The 25,000-nt window shown below is 40.4% G+C and overlaps 4 protein-coding genes across 5 annotated transcripts in view; 2 read left to right on the top strand and 2 right to left on the bottom strand.

Moving 5' to 3' along the window:
• tprn (taperin) overlaps nt 1-7,161 on the bottom strand; it is a 23,841-nt gene extending 16,680 nt beyond the window's left edge. Inside the window, exon 1 of the mRNA XM_058382524.1 lies at nt 4,971-7,161. Coding sequence (XP_058238507.1) covers nt 4,971-7,010 — 2,040 coding nt within the window. The 5' untranslated portion in view covers nt 7,011-7,161. The remainder of the gene's footprint in view (nt 1-4,970) is intronic.
• A 1,620-nt stretch (nt 7,162-8,781) lies between these two features.
• On the bottom strand, nt 8,782-14,518 carry tmem203 (transmembrane protein 203). Its single transcript, XM_058382535.1, has 2 exons — nt 14,360-14,518; nt 8,782-9,611 (listed from the first exon to the last, which is right to left on the bottom strand). The coding sequence occupies exon 2, from the start codon at nt 9,533-9,535 to the stop codon at nt 9,116-9,118; it is 420 nt and encodes a 139-aa protein (XP_058238518.1). The 5' UTR covers nt 9,536-9,611; nt 14,360-14,518; the 3' UTR covers nt 8,782-9,115.
• Nucleotides 14,484-22,035, top strand: alad (aminolevulinate dehydratase). Its single transcript, XM_058382533.1, has 12 exons — nt 14,484-14,607; nt 15,771-15,893; nt 16,699-16,749; nt 17,661-17,757; nt 17,844-17,979; nt 18,081-18,164; nt 18,248-18,336; nt 19,009-19,064; nt 19,151-19,238; nt 19,332-19,418; nt 20,905-21,034; nt 21,642-22,035. Exons 2-12 carry the CDS (start codon nt 15,775-15,777, stop codon nt 21,698-21,700), a joined length of 996 nt encoding a protein of 331 aa, XP_058238516.1. The 5' UTR covers nt 14,484-14,607; nt 15,771-15,774; the 3' UTR covers nt 21,701-22,035.
• A 1,214-nt stretch (nt 22,036-23,249) lies between these two features.
• fbxw5 (F-box and WD repeat domain containing 5) overlaps nt 23,250-25,000 on the top strand; it is a 12,015-nt gene continuing 10,264 nt past the window's right edge. For both annotated transcript variants that reach the window (XM_058382527.1, XM_058382526.1), the window contains exon 1: nt 23,250-23,406. The gene's annotated coding sequence lies outside the window, so the exon portion shown is untranslated. The remainder of the gene's footprint in view (nt 23,407-25,000) is intronic.

Below are 25,000 nucleotides of genomic sequence, written 5' to 3'. Positions count from 1 at the left end.
GGTTACGTCCTACGTCTTAGGTCCTACAAGGAGAAAGTGTGCGCGCTATCTCTTTAGTCCATTCTCTCTCTGTCCCTCTCTCTCTCTCTCTCTGTATTTGTATTGTCTTCATGTCCCTCACACTCTATCCCTCTCTCCATCTGTATCTTTATCCCATTATCTCTCACGCTCTCCCACTATTTCCCAATTGCCTTCTGTGAATAAATGTAGAACACCTTTTATTTTAGGTGACCAAAGGAACTTTTTCATGATTGATAACTGATGAAAGCAATAAAGGGTTCTATTAAAGCAAATTATGGGACTAAAGGTCATGATAACCAAGATCAGACACTAAAATGTTTTGAGATGGAATAAGGATTAAATTACACACACACACACACACACACACACACACACACACACTTTCCATTCTGTACTCTTACAACATGGAACATAATTGCACGCCATATCCTCTTTTCTCATATTATTCTAAATTGTTCTTATTTCTATTCGTTCCTATTTTTCATTTAGTTTAGCTTTCATGTTCATTGTATATAAGGCAAATAAAATCTTGAGCGCTCGAGCTCTAATCACACTGCCCCTCGACCGATGTGACGTGATGCTCCCTCAGAGCCGCGCCTTTGTCTAATCCGTTACAGTAAGCAAACAGAGGCTCAAAAAGAATTCCGAACGGACACGTCACTGCCCGCCTCGCGTCTGACGCTACAAAACGTGACATATTTACCATCATTTATTCATACTCTAAAGTTCAAACGTCCCTCAGCATTCCCACGCGGGACTATAAAGCAAAGAGTAACGCCGAGTACTGCTCTGTATTTGTAATTGCTCAAACCCATAAGCTGAACATTGGTTGTTAATTACAGTGTGCTCGAGTGTAACGATTTGAAATATCACGGGACGGCATGGGTCACTCACTCTCACACACACACACGCAACACATTCTAACCACAAGCTATCTATTCATACCAAAAGAGCTGCTACCTGGAAAACAGCAAACCATAACGATTCTCATAAACGCCTCCACAAGACCACTTGCATGACCACACTGGGGTTTTTTCCTTGTTCTTCTTCTTCTTCTTCCATTTAGCCAAGCGAAAAATTCCAACAACTGATTAAATCTTTTGTATCTAGAGAAAGAGGACGTGAAGCTTGAAGATTTAAATGCATAAAAAAAGTACCTTTACACCCACAGACAGCGCAAATATTAGCAAGCAGCGTTAAAATAATGTGCTATGATCATAAAGAAGTTGTTTATTTGTTTGTGGGGTTTTTCTTTTGTCATGCACCCACTTTAAAATTTCACTGGCGATATTTGGGTCTATTTTACATTTCTTATACAAACCCATGAATCTTTAAAATCAGGCTGAATGGTAAGCCATTAACTCATGAGCTCACTAGATAATAGCACCTTAGAACAAATCTAGTGCACTATATACAAACTCACTTTCAACATGAAGTAGCCACAGCCTTCCAGGAAGTTCGAATCATTTCTCCTGTGTAAATTCTCTTGGAAATTTCTAAAAAAAAATACTCAAACCAGCCCATGTGCTCATGCCACATTGGGTCACATGGAGAGATCACATTTTTCTCCCATTCTGATGCATGATATAAATATATATAAATAAGTAAAGCGAGTTGTATTCCAACTAGCGATATTTACATATATAGTGATTTGTTGAAAAGGCAGTGTATTTATGGTTTCATCATACTGCAACTACAGCTCCACACTCATTAACCAGACTACAAAAAAATGTAAACGTATGCAGTAGTCAGCCCTATATACTCTGTTCGGCACATTTGTTAAGAACCCTTTCTTAATAATACTAGTATAAACAGTCACGGTCTCTGTCCACCTGAGAGCATCTGGAGCTTCCAACCAGCTTTTCTTACTTTCCTTCTTGGCACCTTTTCACTTCGACTGTGCATCCGATCTTTTTTTTTCTTTTTTTGCCCCCGGTCCGACGTTTATCCACGGGACCGGGCTGAACTTTTTTCCAGCCACAAATCATAAAGACGTATAAGCAGGAACTGCAAAGTCCAACCTAAACACCTTAAAGCAAACAGCACGTGAAGTAATCAGGCCATAAACCTGAATCTTAAAGGAGAGGGGAAAGTGTGGATCAGATCAGCTGCTTAATCTGCTTAAGGAAACAACTGGAAAAGAACAGCGAGTCCACAAGAAATCGAGAAAAAAGGAAAAGAAAAACAAATGTTGTGGCCTCTGTGCCCAGATTCCACACAAATTGCACGTTTTTCCCCCAATTCTGTTCAAAAGCTTCAAAGTGAAGAGGGTTCTTAAAAGAAAACAAGAAAAGGTCTAATACTAACAGAGTAAAGGGGACAAGAAGCCGTGGTGCTGCGGTCAGGCTTTAAAGAGAGAGACGTGTTGTACCTGTCTAGGTGTGACAGGCACCGCAGAGAGGTAAAGAGAGAAGAGGTCGTGGGTATTTATGGCTGACCAGGATTTAAAAAGGGAGTCGACTAAAATCTGTTACAGTGTGAAACGAGATCCACTCGGTTGTGACACTTGATCTTGAAATGAATAAAAGCCGATACAATACGACCGGCAGTAGGGAGGGACCATTGTAGTAAAAGAAAAAAAAAAAAATCATGAGTTCATTTTATAGGTCTATAATATGTACTGAGGTTTCATAATTTTGCCTTTCAAGACTGCGCTGTAGTTAATCATGTATACATTTATACTGGAACCGCAGCCAATCAAAGGCCACTTAAACGTATGAACTGCGCTAATCATTTCGGCGGTATTTTGATCTAAATCCAAATATCTTATTTTCCATCTGAATAGAATTAGATGTAGTTTCTTTAGATATAATATCAGAAACCTTGGCAGGACAGCTCACCTGGGCTAGTTTAGGACCAAATCCTGAGTGTTTATAAATAAATATAAATAAAATCCTGTCAGAATTCGGTCTGGTCGGCTTATCTCGGCTAGCGGGATAGTCTTAGCAGTGAAGATTTATGAATACGACTTAAAAGTCACCTCAGAAAAGTGTCAGTTTAGCTCGTCAGTTAGCCGGCTACTGCTAGCACTAGAATTCATGAACAGTAATGATATTTTTGGTAGGAAGTAATGAAATAACATTAAAGAAGGCTTGGATTAAAATCCCATTCTTCCAATTTTATCTTATCTTGGCTAGCTGTATAGTCTTAGCAGTGAAAATCGTAAACGTTTATGAATATGACTTAAAAGTCTCCTCAGAAACCTGTCGGTTAGCCACCTAGTGCTAGCAAAAGAATTCATGAGCAGTAATGATATTCTTGGTAGGAAGTAAACCCATACAACATGAATTAAAAACAGCATAATGAAAGGGTTCGAGAAGAAACTCTGCTAACTGTAGTAGCCACGGTGACAACCAAAACAAACACAGCATACCCAAACCTCAAGCTTTACCATTGTACTAAATCTTCAGAACTGTAATTTTGCCTTTATTCCCAATATAATCCATGGTAGTAGCTAGTAACAAACTGTGACTAGTCTGAACCAGCAGCTTGGGTTTAGTCATCTGTAACTCACAACGATCAGATTTGCGGATTTAATTAGATTTATCCTGCAGTGCGAACAACACGTGAACCTATAAAACACTTAGTGGTAGTTTAGTAGATCCTGTGGAAACAAATCATTAGGAGTCTGTATGTTGGATTTGTTTTGCCCTTGAAGAACTGCAACACTCCATAGCACATGACTTCGCACAGCACGTTTCTGTTCACGTAACCAAACGGTGGTCTACATGAGCCTTCATGATGATTACTAATAAAGTCAGCAACACGTCTCTGATCCCTCTTGCTTCACCATCATGGCTGCACCACCCTAATCTTAATCTACAGCCCAGAGGAATTCAGTTCCAGCCTTAATCTAAACACCCTAATCCTGGTAATCAAGGCCTTTAGTGTCATCTGATTACAAGAGCCACATGGGCTGAACTACAGCAACAAACATTCGCTAATATCAATTATTACAATTATTATAAACAACTATTACCAAATCTGTCTATTTCAAATTTCTAGTCTGCATTTATAGACTTAATATGTAACTGTAGTAAGATTTGAAGACTGAAGTTTTATTTAGCTTAGTCAAACTAAGAACTTCTGGAAATTCTGAAGGTCTTTCAAGCAAAGTTCATTGCTATTAATCAGACTTGGAGCTCTAATTTGACATGGAAACTTTAATCTTAATGCCAGTTAGTAGCGCTCAGTTTATGTGCTTGTATTATGTATTATTTCTTGTACTTGGGCACACTTCCGGTGATTATGGGGCAAAATATCATATTATGACCCTCAATCATGATGCTGAAAGTTTTCTAACAGAAGGAAAACTATTATGTTAATTTCAATACGAACACATGAAGAAAAAGGACCAAAGAAACTTTTAAAACAAAAACAGGAGTGAATGTTATTAAAAGTACTGAAGATACCTGCAATAACTCAAAAGTCTACCATAACGTTCAAATTATATCATATTGCCCATTATATAATACAAGAATGTGAGATATTAATCAACAGAGTATTTTAAGATGTTCAATATTGCATCCCTTAACAGTCAAGTTTTCCATACTAAACACAAGGACTTAAAGCGAACGTATGATGAGGCTGTCAGGACAATAAGCCTCATGTTCCTCATATTCCAGATAAGCCAAGAATAACACTATACCCAAGTGTAAGGTTCCATAGAAATAACCTAATATGGTATAGGAGGGCACAGTAAAGCACCACTAGAGGTTACTATGTTTGGAAATGTGTGGACTTGTGATCTACTTGAGATGTAAAGATTACACACTGTTACAGCATGTACTCGTGCTCTTCTACAACTAATCTAAAGTATAATAAAAACAAAATTCAATCACTGAGATTAAAATCAAATGCTTAATGATATAACTGTGATGTGACAGATGTTTTTTGTTGCCTTAAATCCTAAATAAATTCACACAAAATCTTTTAGAATCATATTTTACCTTCTTTCCTGTAGAGCCTGTCTTTGATAAACAGGATCGGCCCAAAGAGAGGTATCCACCGATCACCTCGATTTCCTCTGCTGCTGGATAACGCTTTTTCACTAGCGTTCCCACCTGGACATAAGGAGCCTCCGCAGAGGACGGTGACCCTTGTGGCACTGTGGCAGGCTCCTGGGCAGGCTCCGGGGCAGGCTCCTGGACAACAGGAGTGCTAGGCTGGGGCTCAGTCCTACGCTTTGGGACCACTGTAAATGTGTTTCCTTTCCTTCTCTGCACCATAGGGCTGGGGAAGGGCGGCGAGGACTCCCCCACTATGTCGTCAATATTAGTAACAGGCAGCTTCTCGAGAGCCGGCTCGTGAACAGGGGGTGATGTTGACTTTGTGAGTGGATCAGGCGAGGGGGTTGAAGGAACACAAGATGAGGTGGGGGAGATGGTCCTTTCGGGATGGGTCGATTCTGTTATGTCTGGCACAGGCAGCACGGGGGCCACGACAATTTTTACTGGAGACAGAGTAGCTGGAATGGGTACAGCAGGCTTTGGCACTGAGGGCACTGAAGGTCCCACATGTGGGTAACCAGGCGACATAATGGGGCTGGAGGGTGCGGTGCTGCCAGGCGCCGATGGGACCCCGGGCCGCTTGGGGATGACGGTGAAGGAATTGCGGGACTGGAGGCGTAGGTTGGCGAGAGCACGAGCCTGGACGTCATTGGCAGGCAGTGCAGACAGATCGGGGCGTGGCGAAGGCCGGATCTCGAATCTGGTCGAAGTAAGGGGCAACGTAGGGGGCAACGTAGGGCTCACCAAGGACTCGGCACGGGCACAGTGGCTTTCCGGAGAGCATGGCACCTTGGCTTTGGAAACCCCATCACTGCTGTCCCAGTCCCTCTCCCTCACAGGTTTGGACTGACTCCTCTCTGTCTCCTCTCTTGGGTTGACAACGACACTGCGGCCCCCTACGGCCTCAAAGCGACGTCGGAAGGAAGACACAGACTGAGGGGATCCCGGAACAGGGCTGCTACTTTCAGAGCCGTTAGGAGACTCGTGATATTTCCTCTCGGAAGACTGGCTACCATGGAAGACTGACTGGCTGTAGTATGGTGGGATGCGAACAGGAGAGCCAGGCTGTGGGCACGGCGCACACTTTGGCACCACATCTGGATGACGGAATCTGGCTCGGGGATCGGACAGGACGGGACTCGTGTCTAAGTCCAGGAGGTTCTCCGAACTGCGAGACTTCCCGTGGAACTTGCCGTACTTCCTGTCGAATTTCTGCAGCATGCGACTCACCGTGCCCTGCGCCTGCGCCAGGTCGGAGAGCTCACCGCCGCGACCCAGCGTGCTCAGGTTCTCCTCGCTTTTACTGAGCGCCGTATCGTAGATCACCACTTCCTTCGCGCGGATCTCAGTAACCGGACTACCTGTGCGGTCCAGCAGGTCACTGAGAGAGCTGTATCCGCTAACGGTGCCGTTCTGCTGCGATCCGGATGCAGGGAAGTAGTCTGGGTCGGACTCGATGATGATGATGTTCTCGGCGCGGATGGTCCGTATCCCGGGCACGGAGCCGTACATTTCTAAAATATGCTGCAGCGGGCGAGTGGCGCTCTCTTGCTCCCGTCGTTTCTTGCGCTCCTTCTCCAGTTTGATAAACGGGTTTTCCTTTATGGGACCCAAGCTCTCTTGAAGCACGCCGTTGTCCATTATTGTTTTCTCCGCTGATGTCGCTCTGTCGTTAGGGTCCATGGCCGACCAAGGGTCTTTTGTTTTCACCGGTGACATGTCCGGGGATGCGGCGGTGGCACCGCTACGCTTTCCTGCAGGCGTTATGGTGTATGTCCGGTTAGAATTAGCTCCGGTAACCTCATCCTTGCCACTTCCCGTTAGCTCGCCATTAACCCGAGAAGAGACGGAGTCGACACCTGGCCCAGACCCGCCGCCCTTCGCTTTCCTCCGCTCGAGCAGCTCTCGTTTCCAGGCCGGCATTCTTGAGCCCTCCTTGCCGGCCTCTTGGCAGAGCAGACCGACGTCCCCGGCCGACATGACGAATGTTAATCAACGAGGGATAACCGATAGCAGGGGACTCGGAGCAACGAAAGCATTCGGAGCCGAAAGGAAGCGACTAGCGGCGCTGTTACTCGCACATCTTTCTCGTCCCTTTACTGATTCTCGCGTGATGCTGCCTGCCTGTAAAGCGTGGGCCCGCCCCCTGCACCTGTAAGCACTGACGTCAGTCTTTAGGCTCCAAAGCGGCGCGTCCTTTTGGTGCATGCGCTTTCAGCCACGCCTATTATTTACATATATAGCCCCGCCCACATTATTAATCTTTTTCATTCTCTATTATAAATAAGAACGCAGAGCCAGTCCGTCACATCCGCCCAGCCACCACCCTCTTTCAGAAAAAAGCGCTTTATTTATAAACAGAATTACCCAAAAAGATAAATAAAAACAAGGCTTTAAGCTTTTAGCCTTTAGGCACACAAAGAACCCTGGATTAATCAAAAGCATTGACCTTTATAAATAAAATAATCCAGATTCTTTGTAAATGAGAACATTCATTGTCGATCTAAGGGAACAGCCCAACGAGCTGGAAAAAATAAACATGCCTCACGTGATCCAGCTGTAATAAGATTAATTAAGGCAACATAAATAGAGAGAGGCTATAAGCGACTGGCTTATGCTACAGTTTAATGCATGTCTAGTATCATATATAACTATAAAAGACTATATCTTTTATGTCTTTAACCCTGACTAATGTCAGGAAATGAGGAGAGAGAGAGAGAGAGAGGGTGTGGGTGTGGTAAAGTGGATTTATACAGCTGTGGGTTTTACACAATGGGCTGTAGGCCTACAACATGACCAGTCGTAAATAGCGTCCAGAGTTCAGTTACAACAAAATATGAGGCATATCTGAGACCTTTTGTGTAATGATTATAGAACTCCAAACACAGGAAATTGTTCATTTAAAAATAGCTTACATTGGCTCCGTGTTTAATGTCAGAATGTCAGGATTATTCAGATCTGGAAAACTCGTGAATACTACTACTACTACTATTATTATTATTATTATTATTATTATTATTATTAATAATAATAATAATAATAATAATAATGTTTTGCTCCAGCTTCTGATCGTAATGGGATTTCCACCAGCCTCAATGTGCCTTTAAATCCTTTCTTTCTATCCCGTATGTGTGTTGGGGGATGTACATGCATTTAGGTCTTTAAGAATCAGTAATGAACTGATTTTGTTATAGTGATGGATAAATGCGCGCTTCAATGAACCGAATCAACTGCAAATGATTCATAAAATAGTGAATCTTTTGAGTCATTTGTTATATAGCACAGCAGCGCCATCTGGCGGTCAGTCCAGGCCTACTCCACACCCGGATCGGTTTAGTGGACATACAAAGCGGTCGTATACTTAAATTTCCACCTGAGACTGATTACCTAATTCCTACATGACGTTTTATTTTAATATTCATTGGGTTTTGTTTTGTTTCTAATATGTAGGCAGATACCTGGCAAAGCCTGTTTCAAGTTATATATAATAAATTATATATTAATAAACTTCTAGATACAATCCCAAATTCTTAAAATAAACTTCAGGCAGCATTTAATTACATTCATTTAAGCAAGTATCTTCAGTAAAAATGTAATAATTTAAGAAGTCACTACAATCACATTTCATAGACTCAATGAAGACACAAAAATAAAAACAATACTAAAAAGAAATGCTTTACTCTAGGTCAAGTTGGTGGAAAAGGTGTATGGAGAATTAATAACAGGACAAATGAAAGTGTATATGTTTGTTTTATTTACAATATATACAAATAAAGTGTAGTCATTACAGAGGCAGAATAAGAGCAACATCTGAGAGAGAAAGAGAAATGAACCATGAGTTCATTCAGCATTTAGATCTGACACAAAAACACACACAGAACAGATTTCACCGTAATGGACACAACAACAAATTTTTATAGATTTGAGGCAAGAAAATATAAAAAAAATTGTCATTTAAGCTGCGGCTCTGAATTGTAACCAAATCTCTCTGATTTAAATAACATACAAACGCATGAGGAATGCTCGTTCAAGTTCCCGTGGATGGAGCCAAACAGTTAAAATGGTGGTGATCTGTTGTGTTCATACTAATTAACGCGGCATGCACGGATCATGAGCAGCTGCAGGAGGACGAAAAGTGGCGAGATGATGAGGCCGAAGAGTGGGTCACGCGTCTGCTCCTGCTCCCGCTCGGCCAGTTTCTGGCAAAGCAGCACCTCACACACCAGCTTGAGGCTGAGCACGGTGAGCACCCAGAGCAGACGCAGCACGGCCAGACGCTCCTCTCCTTCCTGATACAGGCGGATGGAGACGATGGCTGTGAAGTAGGTGCTGAGACCGTCTGCAGCAAACAGCGGCACGAACACCAGCCACCAGCTCATGGTGTTCAGCAGGTCCACACGCAGAGCCACAAGCACGCTGAAGACCAGCAGCGCCACAAGGTGGAGGAAGAGCTCGAAGGTGGCAAAGCCGAGCCATTGGACCAGCTCACGCAGAGAGAAAAGCATGGTGTGGTGGGACTTGCACTGCTTTAATGGATGTCAGGCCAGGAGGTCATGAAGACAGGGTCATTATTTTGACATTCTGAAATGATAAATAAAGAATAAATCATTTATAACACAACATGTCCAGACTGTATTTATTGTCTATTACTCTGAAGAAGATTCGGTGCCAAATAAAAAAATATGGAAGAAATATGGAATGCTGTCCCAAAACACAAGACTTTCTTTCATAAAGGTCTTTGAAAAATGTTGATTCTTCTCCTGCAGCAACAATGACAACAATGAGCATTGTTTCTCAATTTCATAAAATTTTTTAAAGTGATTAAGAAGTCTAAACTGGAATAAAATTTGCCCGATTAACAAACATTTTGGAATTTTCCTTGTATTGGCATGTGTAACATTCCGAGCATGTTCCTAACAGCTCATTTACATATAGCAAAAATGAATAATGAGGGTAAAAGCAGAAGTGGAGGTTACTTTGACTCATTTCTATGCCAATAACAATATTTAGTACGACTACTACTGCTGCTGCTGCTACTACAACTAATTCTTCTTCTTTTTATTATTATTATTATTATTATTATTATTATTATTATTATTATTATTATTATTATTATTAAAAGTGAAAGCTAAATCTTCCTAACTATCCCATTCTCTGTTTATACATCGCCATTTCCTTCAACATAATTCAACAATAAGCTTCATTTGTCATAATTTACTGGTTTGTGTTGGCTTGTGTTCTGTATTTTTTATATTCTTTAACAAATAATAAAATCCACTGAATGGCTGGTTTTCACATAAAGAGTGATAAATCAATTTAAATGTCAACTCCACAGTATATTCCGTTCTTTTCTTCAGTAATTCATTTAATAACGATACGATTTTACGTCCATCAAGTCGAGGTTTACGTTAAATTTGAACACGTTCAAGAGCATGAACAGGATACGAACGTTTTTCAGCAGCCACATACTAATTTTTATGAAGATCACATTTCTTGAGTAAACGCTCATATTCAGGATTTACATATAAAACCCTTATAAACTACTTAAATCTCTGTATTTAGTATTTTTTGCTATATTTTGTTAAATTGTGTTATATTTTGTTATTTGTTATATTTTTTGTACCCTTAAATTCGGGTATTTAGTATTTTTTGTTATATTCCTTCTTATTTAATCTATTACCTGTGCTTGTGGATACTGCTGGAAGCTATAAATTTCCCTTTGGGATGAATAAAGTATGTCTGTCTGTATGTCTGTATGTATGTCTGTATGTATGTCTGTATGTATGTCTGTATGTATGTCTGTATGTATGTCTGTATGTATGTCTGTCTGTCTGTATCTATGTATCTATCTATCTTCATATCCAGGTCGATAAATGAGGGCCAGTGAGCCTTTAAAGTGTGTTCCTTTACACAGAGGTGGACAGTAAAGAAGTACATTTACTTGAGTACTGTACTTAAGTACACTTTTTGAGTATCTGTACTTTACTTGAGTATTATTTTTTCTGGATACTTTTTACTTTAACTTCACTACATTTGAAAGACAAATACTCTACTTTTTACTCCACTACATTTCTGTCAAGGTCACTGAGTAGAAATTATTTACATTAATCATAGGATGAGTTTTTTTCACTCTTGTAGCGTCACGTGTTGTAAAGTTCAGTGGTTTTCCATAATTTTTTTAACTCAATTGCTGACAAAATGGACGAAGATATGCTTTGTATATTATACACCACCAACGCATTGGTAATGATGTTAGTTAACACACAAAAACGTATGCTGTGTCCAAATTCTTATACTATGTGTCCTAAAAAGTATTCAAAAATAGAATTAGTATGCCCCAAATCGTAGTATACTGAAAAGAGTATTCCAAAAATTCCTGGATGGTCGACTACTTCCGGTAGAAATAGTAGTCGAAAGTGCAGAACAATGCACACTCTAACGGGTAATATTGCCCACAACGCATTGTACACAGGAGGGAGGAGCCTGGACAATGGTGTAAATGCATATTAAAACGGTGTAAATGAATTGTGGAAATATATATAACTCTTTGTTAAAGCAGTGTTGCTGTTGGCTGGTTGTACAGCTACAGTTGTGTAGCTGGGTTTTAAAGCAGGTTAGATTTTTTTTCCTGACCAGGCTTCATTTACAGACCATTTGATTGAAATGTGCATGAGTGGATACACATAGATGTGTACAGGTACATCTCAAAATTTAGAATATCATGAAAAAGGTCAATATTTTTTGTCGCTCAGTTCAGAAAGTGAAACCCATATATTATATAGATTCATTACACATAGAGTGAAATATTTCAAGCCTTTATTTCTTGAAATTGTGATGATTATGGCGTACAGATAAGGAAAACCCAAAATTCTGTGTCTCAGAGAATTAGAATATTGTGAAAAAGTTCAATATTGGAAAGTCATGGTGTCACACCCTAATCATCTAATTACCTCAAAACACCTGCAAAGGTTTCCTGAGCTTTTAAATGGTCTCTCAGTCTGGGTCAGTAGGCTACACAATCATGGGGAAGACTGCTGACTTGACAGTTGTCCAGAAGACAGTCAATGACACCCTCCACAAGGAGGGGAAGCCACAAAAGGTCATTGCTAAAGAAGCTGGTTGTTCACAGAGTGCTGTATCCAAACATATTCATAGAAAGTTGAGTGGAAGGAAAAAGTGTGGTAGGAAAAGGTGCACCAGCAAAAGGGATAACTGCAGTCTTGAGAGGACTGTCAGGCAAAATCCATTCAAGAATTTGGGGGAGCTTCAGACGAATCCTAGACATGGCCTACAAATGTTGCATCCCTCGTGTCAAGCCACTCCTGAACCAGAGACAATGTCAGAAGCATGTTACCTGGGCTTTGGAGAAAAAGAACTGGACTGTTGCTCAGTGGTCCAAAGTCCTCTTTTCAGATGAAAGTAAGTTTTGCATTTCATTTAGAAATCAAGGTCCCAGAATCTGGAGTAAGAGGGGAGAGGCACAGAATCCATGTTGCTTGAAGTCCAGTGTGAAGTTTCCACAGTCAGTGATGATTTGGGCTGCCATGTCATCTGCTGGTGTTGGTCCACTGTGTTTTCTGAAGTCCACAGTCAACGCAGCCATCTACCAGGAAATCTTAGAGCACTTCATGCTTCTTTCTGCTGACAAGCTTTATGGAGATGCTGATTTCATTTTCCAGCAGGACTTGGCACCTGCCCACACTGCTAAAGGGACCATAAGCTGGTTCAATGACCATGGTGTTACTGTGTTTGATTGGCCAGCAAACTCGCCTGACCTGAACCCCATAGAGAGTCTATGGGGTATTGTCAAGAGGAAGATGAGAGACACCAGACCCAACAATGCAGATGACCTGAAGGCCGCTATCAAAGCAACCTGGGCTTCCATTACACCTGGCTGATTGCCTCCATGCCATGCCACACTGATGCAAAAGCAAGGCCCAACCAAGTATTGAGCGCATAGAAACGAACATACTTTTAGAAGTCTGACATTTCTCTTTGAAATATCCTTTTTTATTGATCTTATGTAATATTCAAATTTTCTGAGACACAGAATTTTGGGTTTTCCTTATCTGTAAGCCATAATCATCACAATTTCAAGAAATAAAGGCTTGAAATATTTCACTCTATGTGATGAATCTATATAATATATGGGTTTCACTTTCTGAACTGAGTGATAAAAAATATTGATCTTTTTCATGATAGTCTAATTTTTTGAGATGTACCTGTACTTTTTTGTTGGGGGTGGTAGGAGTGTTAAATTAAAAATGAAAATGATTATACCTGTCATTTTTGTCAATTCAGTTGTTGAATTTCTATAGGTTTTGTAACATTCTAAAAGCTCTTAATTCCACAGATACTACAAACTGGTCAGTATATTCACTAGGTTGCTACAAAAGGCACTGTAAGTACCTTGTTTTATGATTGTTGCATACAACAATGCAACAATAATAAAACAATGTGTTGACATTTACTTTTGATACTTAAGTACTTTTAAAAACAAGTACTTCTGTACTTTTACTTAAGTAAAAATCGGTCTTTACAACTTTTACTTGTAATGGAGTAATGTTTGACCACTAGTACTTGTACTTTCACTCAAGTAAGGAAGTTGTGTACTTCGTCCACCTCTGCCTTTACATGAAAAATAATCAAAAAATGCCCTTATTTGATTACAGCCATGCGCCGGAGTATGGCTTACGGCTGTGACCGGACAGGGATTGCATTTCAGTACAACACAATGACTGTGTGTTTTACGTCACACAAATTCAGCATCTAATCCTTGTGTTTCACTGAAGACACACTGATTGTTGTTGTTTTTTCAGTGTGCCTCATGGTACAGATAAACAGAAATGCTCTCTGTTTATGTTTTTCTTCTTTCCTTCTTCTCCTCTCTGGCACAGAATCCTCTTCTCCTTATAACACACTACATATCAGACCTGAGACCCTGAAACCATGAAACAGCATTCAACCTTCTTCCACCCTGAAATGCCATTCATTTTTTTATTTTTATTTTTATCTGATTCACATTAACATGGGCTTTTTTTTTTTTATTCTTGCAGGACTATTCCTAAAGACATACTCCCAGGTTGCACTACCTTAATCCTGGGTCTTAGTATCTGATTTATTTTAAAGCAATTTGAATTCTTAATAACAAAAAAAAAAAAAGCTATATAATCTCACAGACCTTATCATATACACAGGGCTTGTCTTTAATAACAAAGCTAAAGGGTGCTAGTTACACACATATACATGGAATTAGCAACAGCTAAGCTATCTGTGATCAGAGGCAATCGCCGACAAAACCGAGCACGTTAGAAACAAGACAGCCTTACCTCACGACACAGTGCATGCTAAAAAATCAAACGTTTTACATTTTCGACAATTGTGTCAAGGCAGATACAAGAAATAAGGAACGGAACAGCTAGAATAACCAGCTAAAGCGTAGTGACTAGTTATTATGAGCCGTCGCGTGCGGATGACGTGTTACGGTAGGCGACGCGCACAAGAGTCACAAGAGCTGGCTTTGCTCGAGTGCACACTTTTGGGAAAAGGACAGCTGAAGACGAGACCGGACGCTCGAGTAAGAAGACGTTTTTAGTTTTATTTATTTGTCTATTTTTAAGGCGCAACATGGATTATATTTAATACGTGTTCATGCAGTTTGTTTGTGTGACGTTTCTCCGAAAGAGCGCCATTACAACAAGCTGACTTTTATTTATTTTTACCTAGGGGAAATTAGGTCATAGAATAATTATTAACGTCAATAGAGCTAAAGTTATGAATTAATTGTTAAAATAAGTTCATTATTTGTTTCTGATTATTTAGGAGAAGGAATAGCTGCGAAATAAATATGGTGACATTTTATTTAAACGTATCTGTGCCATATAGTTATTATTACTATTATTATTAGTAGTAGTAGTAATAGTAGTAGTAGTTGTGGTAGTAGTCGAAATATAATACCTTTTTGATGCGAAGTTTATTAATAAAAGCAGCAAGTGTTAATCCTAGTGATACACTATATTGCCAAAAGTTTTGGAACAGTGGGAACAGTTTGGGGACTGTTAAAGACATGGATGAGAGTTTGGTGTGGAGGAACTTGACTGGCCTGCACTCGCTCATCCATGTCTTTATGGACCTTGATTTGTGCACTGGTGCGCAGTCGTGTTGGAACTGGAAGGGGTCATCCCCAAACTGTTCCCACAAAGTTGGGAGCATGAAATTGTCCAAAATGTCTTGGTATGAAGCTGAAGCATTAAGAGTTCCTTTCACTGGGACTTAGGGGCCGAGCCCAACCTGAATTCAATTATTTGGAGGGGTGTCCCAAAACTTTTGGCAATATAGTGTATCTTCATCTATCAAGGAAAACACTTAACTACTTAATAGTCTATATTTTCATGTTCACCCCTCATCTCCAAACTTAATGAAAAATACAATAAATCTACATATAACAGTGTAACGCTTTAGTTTCTGATATATAAGCATGTTGGTACTTTTTTTTGCCTGAGGTGTCTAACATTTAAATACGTATTAGAATATAATTATGTTTCTAAAATGAATCTGTGCTGCGATTATAAGAAAAGACTGTGCATGTGTGTACGCTGAAATGGGTGTTAAGCATGTGAGGAGAAAGGCTTAGTGAGCCAGTGTGTGCCTGGAGATGCTTGTGGAATGTTTGACTAGCAAATCTTTCCCGCATGCATGCACATGAAATTTGAAACATGACTTTTTGATTTTTATCTTCAGGACAATGGCACAGGCGCCGGACTCCATCCTGCACAGCGGCTACTTTCACCCCACTCTGAGATACTGGCAGACATGTGCATCAGACCTTAGACCTGACAATCTCATCTACCCCATTTTCGTAACGTAAGCATTCCTGCTTCTGTGTGTGTTTATGTAGAGGGAAATCGTTTGAATCATTCAATTTATGTATATACACTGATCAGGCATAACGTTATGAGCATTAACAGGTGAAGTGAATAAGACTGATGATCTCCTCTTCATGGCACCTGTTAGTGGGTGGGATATATTAGGCAGCAAGTGAACATTTTGTCCTCAAAGTTGATGTGTTAGAAACATGAAAAATGGGCAAGTGTAAAGATTTTGAGCAAGTTTGATGAGCAAGGGCCAAATTGTGATGGCTAGACCACTGGATCAGAGCATCTCCAAAACTGCAGCTCTTGTGGGGTGTTCCCGGTCTGCAGTAGTCAGTATCTATCAAAAGTAACAGTGGTGAATCGGAGACAGGGTCATGGACGGCCAAGCACAATGATGCACGTGGGGAGAGAAGACTCAAATTACTGAAGAAGTTAATGCTGGTTCTGATAGAAAGGTGCCAGAATACACAGTGCATGACAGGGCTGTTTTGGTGGCAAAAGGGGGACCTACACAATATTGGGCAAGTGGTCATAATGTTATGCCTGGCCGGTGTATAAAAAGCATTTAAATTATTCTTACCCCACAGTGCTGTCTGGAATCTGAATTGGTCAGATGCTGTGGTAAGTGGAATAAGTGGAATAAAACAGTGCTGTTATTAGCTAATAATCACCTTGAGGGTGGGAACAGTGAGTCCACTATGCATCACACTACCTCAGTGTTGGTTATTTCCTATAATAAAATGAACCTCTTTTGTGCTAAGCGTGTGTCGTCTTTTTTTTTTTTTTTTACACAGAGACAGTCCTGATGCGGTGGAACCTATTGCGAGTCTGCCAGGACAAGCAAGGTAACATTCCTCATCGCTAATAAGATACTCCTCATGATTGTCATTTTTCATGGTTTGCTAAAATCATATCTAGTTTCCCCAAAAACATTCCAAAAGTTCGGTTTTTCGAAAGTGCAGCCATCATGAATATTGAACTCTTTATTAATGCTTAATAGATGTTGAAGTTGTACAATAGGTTGGAGGTTGAGGATTGGTCCAGGCTGGAGAGTGGAGATAAGACATGCGCTGGGTGGATCCTGTGCCAGCCCTCCTGAAACGTAGATTAAAAAAAAAAAAGAGAGAGAGGGGAGGGGGGACAGAGGGATTCTTTTTGTTCTTTGTTAAAGACACGCCGTGTTCATTACATCTACAGTTCAACAGTCTGAAGCAAGCCGTTCTGTAATTCCAGTGAAGGATTGAAGTGGTTTCCCCAGCTCCTAGTATAATATCCATGACTTATGGTCTGAGTATAATTCATGCAGAGACACAGTTTGAATGGCACACTGAATGCACGTGGGGAGAGAAGGCTTGTAGCTAGGTGGTCATAATGTTATGCCTGGTCGGTGTATATAGTATAATATCCATGAATTATGGCCTGAGTATAATTCATGCAGAGACGCAGTTTGAATGTCTTCCACAAACCACAAGCCCTGCAAATGGACAGTGTCTGGATATTCCAGATATAAAAGCACAAGTTTTCTTATTTCTTAATTTCTTATAACCCTCAGGAGTAGATTTGTTTTTTATATGGTATTTTTATGAAGTTCTTGTGCAAACGCTCATATGAACATTTTACGAATGAATACGATCATATCCCGCTTCATAATCATAATTTTTTTTAAAATATTTTATGATATCTTTTACTAGTAAGTAAAAAGCCTGTGAGCAGATTTCTAGTACTAATCCCCTGTATTGCATGTCTCTGACTGCAGATACGGTATCAATAAGCTCGAAGGAATGCTGCGTCCGCTCGTGGAAAAAGGTCTGAAATGCGTACTGATTTTTGGAGTTCCAGCCAAAGTCGCAAAGGTGTGTAAAGTAAAGCGTTTCCTTCGCACTGCCAGGATTTTAGCATTTCTAAAGATCCTGATACAATGGTTTTTTTTCATCTTCAGGATGATCGAGGCTCTGGGGCTGACACTGACGACACTCCTGCTGTTCAAGCTGTGAAGAAACTGCGAGCTCTGTTCCCTAATCTGGTGCTGGCTTGTGACGTGTGTCTCTGTCCTTACACGTCCCACGGTCACTGTGGTCAGCATGCTTTTATTCATTGTGTGAACAGTGTAATGGACTGTCCCTGTGTAGCGATCGTAAAAGATCTCTCTCTCTCTCTCTCTCTCTCTCCTCTTAAGGGATCCTTCGTGAAGATGGCACCCTGGATAACGCAGCCAGTTGTATGAGACTGGCAGAAGTGGCTCTGGCGTACGCACGTGCTGGTTAGTCTGAAAAGTGTTGTAACACGTACGCCTCGATCTCTCCCATTATTTCCATCTACATCTGTGTCACTCTGTCTGTCCAGGTTGCCACATAATCGCTCCGTCCGACATGATGGACGGACGGATTGCGGCCATTAAGCAGGCACTCATATCCAATGAGCTCGGCAACAAGGTAGCTTCCAGATCCACCCTTTATGTATTTTGGTCTCAAGTGATCTTTACATTTTGGGTCCAAAATTTCACATAAAAAAAAAGAATAAAACTATTATGTGGAAAGATGTAGCAGGGTGATATGATGATAATTCATATCTACATGTACCCACACCTACAAAAGGTCAACATTTACTTCTATAGAAATACAAATATGTAATCATATATAATATTCAATGCCTCCTGGTGGTCCAGCAGACTTCATTGCTGTGGCCCGGGTTCGATTCCCAGGCAGTGAGCTGACCCAGGCACTGAAGAATTAACTCTCAGTACCCATCCCATAGAAGCCTGGATAAGATGGGAGGGTTGCGTCAGGAAGGGCATCTGGTGCCAAATCAAAACATCTTTGGGGGTGAACCCAAACGGAGCAGCTGAAAGAACAACAACAATCGTGTATATATGTATATGTATATATATATAAAACATTAATAATAATAACCGAGGGCTAAATTCTTTATCATAGGATGTGTTTCATTGCAAAAATAGAAGAGGAACAGCACAAATATCACATCATATTTCTCAATGGCATTAATGTACAGCACTTTTATATCCTGAATAAATGTCTAGTTTATTTCAATGAGCAAAGAAATAAATGTATTTGAAAGCGGCTGATGAAGTCACTTTTCCTCCTCAGGTATCAGTGATGAGCTACAGTGCCAAGTTTGCTTCCTGTTATTACGGGCCTTTCAGGTATCTCACATGTTCGACTTTTCACATCCTGGTGCCGTTTTTGTTGTTTCGATGGTTCATTTCTAAATCAAATAACACTCTTACAGGGATGCCGCTCAGTCCAAGCCAGCTTTCGGAGACAGGCGATGCTACCAGCTGCCCCCTGGTGCCCGAGGACTTGCTCTGCGAGCCTGTGTACGATAAGCGGATAATAATAAAACGTCTTTGTGAAAAACTCACATGAATCCTACAGATATCACTAACACTGGACTTTTCATGATTCTTTAGGAGAGAGACGTGAAAGAGGGAGCTGATATGCTGATGGTGAAACCAGGACTGCCTTATCTTGATATTTTGAGAGAGGTTAAAGATAAGGTGTGTATTGTAAGGCATGCATGAAGATTATTTCTGGATAACATGCCAGCAAACCCGCCATTCTGACATTGAAATATGTTTGGCTGGAGAAAACATACAGCTCAAGGTTAACACTCTGCTGTCTCTCTAGTGGTATTCTGTTGTCTAATCAAAAGTGTCCTAAGGTTTTCGATTCTGTTTGAGCAGTCTTGGACTTTTATATGCGATAAATCTTTTACATATACCTTATAACAAACTGTACACATAACGACCCTCTTCATAGTTTGTGTTGAGAGCCAATTATTTCAACTTATCTGGTTAAGATGCGCTTGCATGGGTTTACTCCGGTTTCCTCCCACAGTCCATGTACATTAGGTTGATTGGTAATTCTAAATTGCCCATAGGAGTGAGTGTGTGTGGTTGTCTGTCTATCTGTGTAGCTGTCTAGCTCAAGAGTTAGCTCCTTAGCTAGCGTATGGTGATAAAATTATGTTGCAACGTCATTAAAGGAGTACTCTAACATTGAATTCATACAGCACACATATGATTACCATAGCTAATTTTTTTATTCAATTCATTTCTATAGCGCTTTAAAGAATGGATATTGTCTCAAAGCAGCTTTACAGAAGTGTAGAAACAAAAAAAAATTATAAAGTTTAAAGTTGCGCTACTATTTTATCCCTAATGAGCAAGTCTGAGGGGACGGCGGCGAGGAAAAACTCCCTGAGATGATATGAGGAAGAAACCAAAGAGTTGCCTTGATCTGAAGGGGAAAAATTGTTTACTACAATCTACAATCTCACGTGATAGAAAGATTATCTCCTCATCATGGCACCTGTTAGTGGGTGGGATATATTAGGCAGCAAGTGAACATTTTGTCCTCAAAGTTAAACAAGTGTTGCACAAGCGTAAGGATTTGAGGGAGTTTCTAGACAACTGGATCAGAGCATCTCCAAAACTGCTACTTTGACACATAGCACCTACCTAAGCATTGTTTCAGACCATGTATACCCTTTCATGGAAACGGTATTCCCTGATGGCTGTGGTCTCTTTCAGCAAGATAATGTGCTGTGACACAAAGCAAAAATGGTTCAGGGATGGCTTGATGAGAACAACAACCAGTTTACGGTGTTGATTTGGCTGAACAAACAAGTCCGATCCATGGGGGCCCCACCTCACAGCTTACAGGACTTAAAGGATCTGCTGTTAACATCTTGGTATCATATAGCGTAGCACACCTTCAGGGATCTAGTGGAGTCCATGCCTCATCAGGTCAGGGCTTTTTCGCAGCAAAAGGGGGACGAACACAATATTAGGCAGGTGTTCATAATGTTATGCCTGACCCGGTACATTCCATTATGTGAGCTTATAAGAGAGCTTTTCTTAATACAGAGAAACATGTCAGTTATGAAACTGTAGATGCAGTAGCTGGAAACTGTAACTTTAACAGTTTTGGAGTATTTATTTAAGAATTTTCTGAGATTTGTATTGCGTTCCTCCCGTCCAGCACCCGACACACCCCCTGGCGGTGTACAACGTGTCCGGAGAGTTTGCGATGCTGTGGCACGGAGCGCAGGCCGGAGCCTTTGACCTGCGTACAGCCGTCCTGGAATCCATGACCGCCTTCCGCCGGGCAGGTGAGACAATAAAGAGCATAAGATGTCTAGGGGATGTGGTGATTAGTGGTTAAGGTGTTGGACTAGTGGTCAGAAGGTTGTGAGTTTGAATCCTAGGTCCACCAAGCTGCCACTGCTGGGCCCCTGAGCAAGGCCCTTAACCCTCAATTGTATAAAATGAGATAAATTGTAAGTTGCTCTGGATAAGGTCGTCTGTCAAATGCCAGAAATGTAAATGAACTCTTTTGCACCATTCAGTCTGTTCAGAGAGTCTAAATTTTTTGGGCTATATTTGTTGAAGTTCTCTGTCTTTTGTATAGAATCTCTGGGTACTGTCCTATCAGAATGTTCCTAGTATTACAGGAAACATAACCATGTATGTACTGTGTCTGGCTCCAACCTTATGTCCTTGGTCAGTACTCTTGGAATCTAGGCAAGGAAAATAAATAAGAAATTTAGCAGTCAGTTTCAGTACATATCACTCAGCAGTGGAAATAATGCCAAATTGTGTCATGACTGATTTGTTACTATGCTGTACATTTAAGTCTCGGGCTAATTTACCAACATATGACCACAGTTGTGTCAAATACATTTCTTAAATTGGAATCCTCCTTGTTTTTATTTCCAGGAGCAGACATCATCATCACCTACTACACTCCTCAGCTCCTCACATGGCTTTCAGAGTGACAGAGTGACACGCCGCAGCGCTCTCACGGATTACTTCTGATTTATTCCTAAAGCTTTGCGACTCTAAGGGCATTAAGAATTGATATTAAAGAGATGAGTTGTGAAATTCTAATATTATAAAATTCAAATATAGCAAATTAACACATCCACCTAAAAGCAGCTAGCTGTCATTACAGTGATTACACAACTTTGACTAATTTCTGCTTCTTCTTTTTTTTTGTTTTCCTAGTACAAATTATGATTATAATTTGTATATGAGTATAATTATGTTTAAATGTGAAAAGTTGCCTTTGTGTCAATTCTGTGACTGGAATAAACAACATTTTGTTTTGTAATGTGATAAAATAGCCTGGGTTGTGCATCGATACGCAGACGTCAATCAGACGGCATGTCCAACATTTACAAGTTTGGATCCAATACACTCTGTAGCACTTTTATTATAACCATTATTTATTACATGTTTATTACCTTGTAGCTTTCGTCTTTCATCTGTCTTATCTATTACAATACACATTTGAGCAGCCGAAATTATTTGGCTTTGCAGCACAGCTGCAGGGGATGGCCTCTGCCTGTTCCCCTTCCTCTTCCAACATGACTGCACACCAGTGCACAAAGCAAGGTCCATAAAGACATGGATGAGTGAGTTTGGTGTGCAGGAACTTGACTGCCCTGACCTCAACCTGATAGAACACCTTTGGGATGAATTAGAGCGGAGACTGCGGGCCAGACCTTCTCATCCAACATCACTGCCTGACCTCACAAATGCGCTTCTAGAGGAATGGTCAAAAATTCCCATAAACACACTCCTAAACCTTGTGGAAAGCCTTCCCAGAAGAGTTGAAGCTGTTATAGGTGCACAGGGCGGGACAACTCCATATTACATTCATGTGCATGTAAAGGCAGACGTCCCAGTGCGAGCCTGGCTCACAGTCTCTGCTCTAATTCATCCAAAAGATGTTCTATCAGGTTGAGGTCAGGACTCTGTGCAGGCCAGTCAAGTTCCTCCACACCATCCATGTCTTTATGGACCTTGCTTTGTGCAGTCATGTTGGAACAGGAAGGGGTCATCCCCAAACTGTTCCCACAAAGTTGGGAGCATGAAATTGTCCAAAATGTCTTGGTATGTAGCTGAAGCATTAAGAGTTCCTTTCACTGGAACTAAGGAGCTGAGCCCAACCCCTGAAAAACAACACCTGAATTCAATGATTTGGAGGGAGGGGTGTCCCAAAACTTTTCGCAAAATATAGTGTATCTACTGTATAACAGCAGCAAAATACCAGACAGTGCTTTATTTTTCACTAAAAAAAGCAAATAAAAACATCGTAATATAATACAGAGCGGTTTAGTTTATCATCTTTCACTTTAGTGTCTGTTCCATTTGCAAGCATGAAAGCAACAACTTTTCACTCTGGGTTTTTCTAGTTATTTATAACCAAATTCATCTTTTTAAGTCTAGACAGAATCTTTGCAGAGAGAAATGTTGGCAAAAAAAGAGGATTTGCAATTTATATTTCATTCTAAAATGTTATATTTCATTCTAAAATGTTATATTTCATTCTAAAAGTGAGCCCTGTTCGATGAATTATCGATCGATTAGGCCATCCTGAATTCACATTCGCACGTTTCCTTGTTCGACTTATTTGGTCTGGGAGTGGCGGAGTAAACAGACGTTACACGTTATTACTACAGAAACCGGCGATTGACAGGTAAGACAGTCAGATTAATTATTATCTATCTGATATCAGGCAATATGTATATATCTTAGACATGTTTTCTGTGTAGTGCTTAATAAACTAACTGCCTAGTTTAGCGCTGTAACTTGCTAGGGGGTTAGCGGTGTTTTTAGCATGGAGATCTGCACCATAGTTTTGGCTGCAAGAACATTAGGGGCTAATTGTGAGGAATTGTGCGATTGTAAACGTGTTGTAGCTTTAGTTCTTCGGAATATGTAGGTATTTATGGACTTCGTAATTTGTATACAGTGCTGTTTTAGCTAGCCAACTGGATTCGCTAGCTAACGGAACGTAGTAGCGTTAAATCGCGTGCGTATAATTGGGGTTTTACGGTAACCAATAGGCGCACCAGACACGAAAACTCTCACTCGTTTTGTATAAGATTTGCATATATATTTAATTTTTAATTGATATATGTGATTTTCACCACTAGGGATAAAAAATCATAATACGTAAGTTTATTCAATGTGCACAAACCATTGCAAAGCTCCGTCAGGCATGCTGTAAAATCAATGAATCAAATCGATCAATGAATCACTTATTGACTCGACCAATGAATCACATACGGAGTCGATCAGTGAATCACTTACGGACTCGATCAATGAATCACCTACGGACTCGATCAATGAATCACTTACTGACTCGATCAATGAATCACTTAGGGACTGGATCGATGAATCACTTTCTGACTGGATCAGTGAATCACTTAATGACTCGACCAATGAATAACTTACTGACTGGATCAATGAATCACTTACTGATCGATCAGTGAATCACTTTCTGACTGGATCAATAAATCACTTTCTGACTCGATCAATGAATCACTTATGGACACGATCAATGAATCACTTATGGACACGATCAATGAATCACGTACGGACTCGATCAATGAATCACTTACTGACTGGATCAGTTAATCACTTACTGATTCGAACAATAAATCAGTTACTGACTCGATCAGTGAATCACGTACTGACTCGATCAGTGAATCACTTACTGACTGGATCAATAAATCACTTACTGACTCGATCAATGAATCACCTACAGACTCGATCAATGAATCACTTACTGACTCGATCAATGAATCACTTTCTGACTGGATCAATGAATCACTTACGGAGTCGATCAATGAATCAATCAGTGAAACAAACAATGAATGAATCACGGATTCAGACCAAATGTCAATGAACTATTATTATAGATTTTGTTTGCAAATGTTTTCTCTAAATGTGTTCTTCTTAATATAATAGCAACAAATAATTTTAATGTCAGTTACAGATATTGTAGCTTCGTAATAGCTACGCAACATTAAGTAGAAAGAATAAATGATATATTAATTGTCACTGTCACTACTCGATCCGTACCGGAAACACGACTTGTACTGCGCATGTGCGGAGATGTGTCTACTTCTTATGTTATAATACTCTTGTTATTACTATTATAGTATAATGTTATAACGTTTAGTAGAAATTTCGCACATGCGCAGTACAAATCGTGTTTCCGGTACTGATCGAGGGACCCTAGTAGTTTTCTCTGTGAAGCCTTTAAAGGGAGTAGGGCGTAGTGG

Source organism: Hemibagrus wyckioides, linkage group LG28, assembly GCF_019097595.1.
Source record: "Hemibagrus wyckioides isolate EC202008001 linkage group LG28, SWU_Hwy_1.0, whole genome shotgun sequence".
In the NCBI taxonomy this organism is placed as follows: Eukaryota; Metazoa; Chordata; class Actinopteri; order Siluriformes; family Bagridae; genus Hemibagrus; species Hemibagrus wyckioides.
This window is presented reverse-complemented; position numbering and strand designations above follow the sequence as displayed.

Coding starts and splice junctions, on each gene's coding strand:
- tmem203 (XM_058382535.1), bottom strand. CDS start 9,535: ATGCTTTTCTCTCTGCGTGAGCTGGTCCAATGGCTCGGCTTTGCCACC.
- alad (XM_058382533.1), top strand. CDS start 15,775: ATGGCACAGGCGCCGGACTCCATCCTGCACAGCGGCTACTTTCACCCC. Junction 15,894..16,698: donor ATCTACCCCATTTTCGTAAC/GTAAGCATTCCT, acceptor TTTTTTACACAG/AGACAGTCCTGATGCGGTGG. Junction 17,758..17,843: donor TTCCAGCCAAAGTCGCAAAG/GTGTGTAAAGTA, acceptor TTTCATCTTCAG/GATGATCGAGGCTCTGGGGC.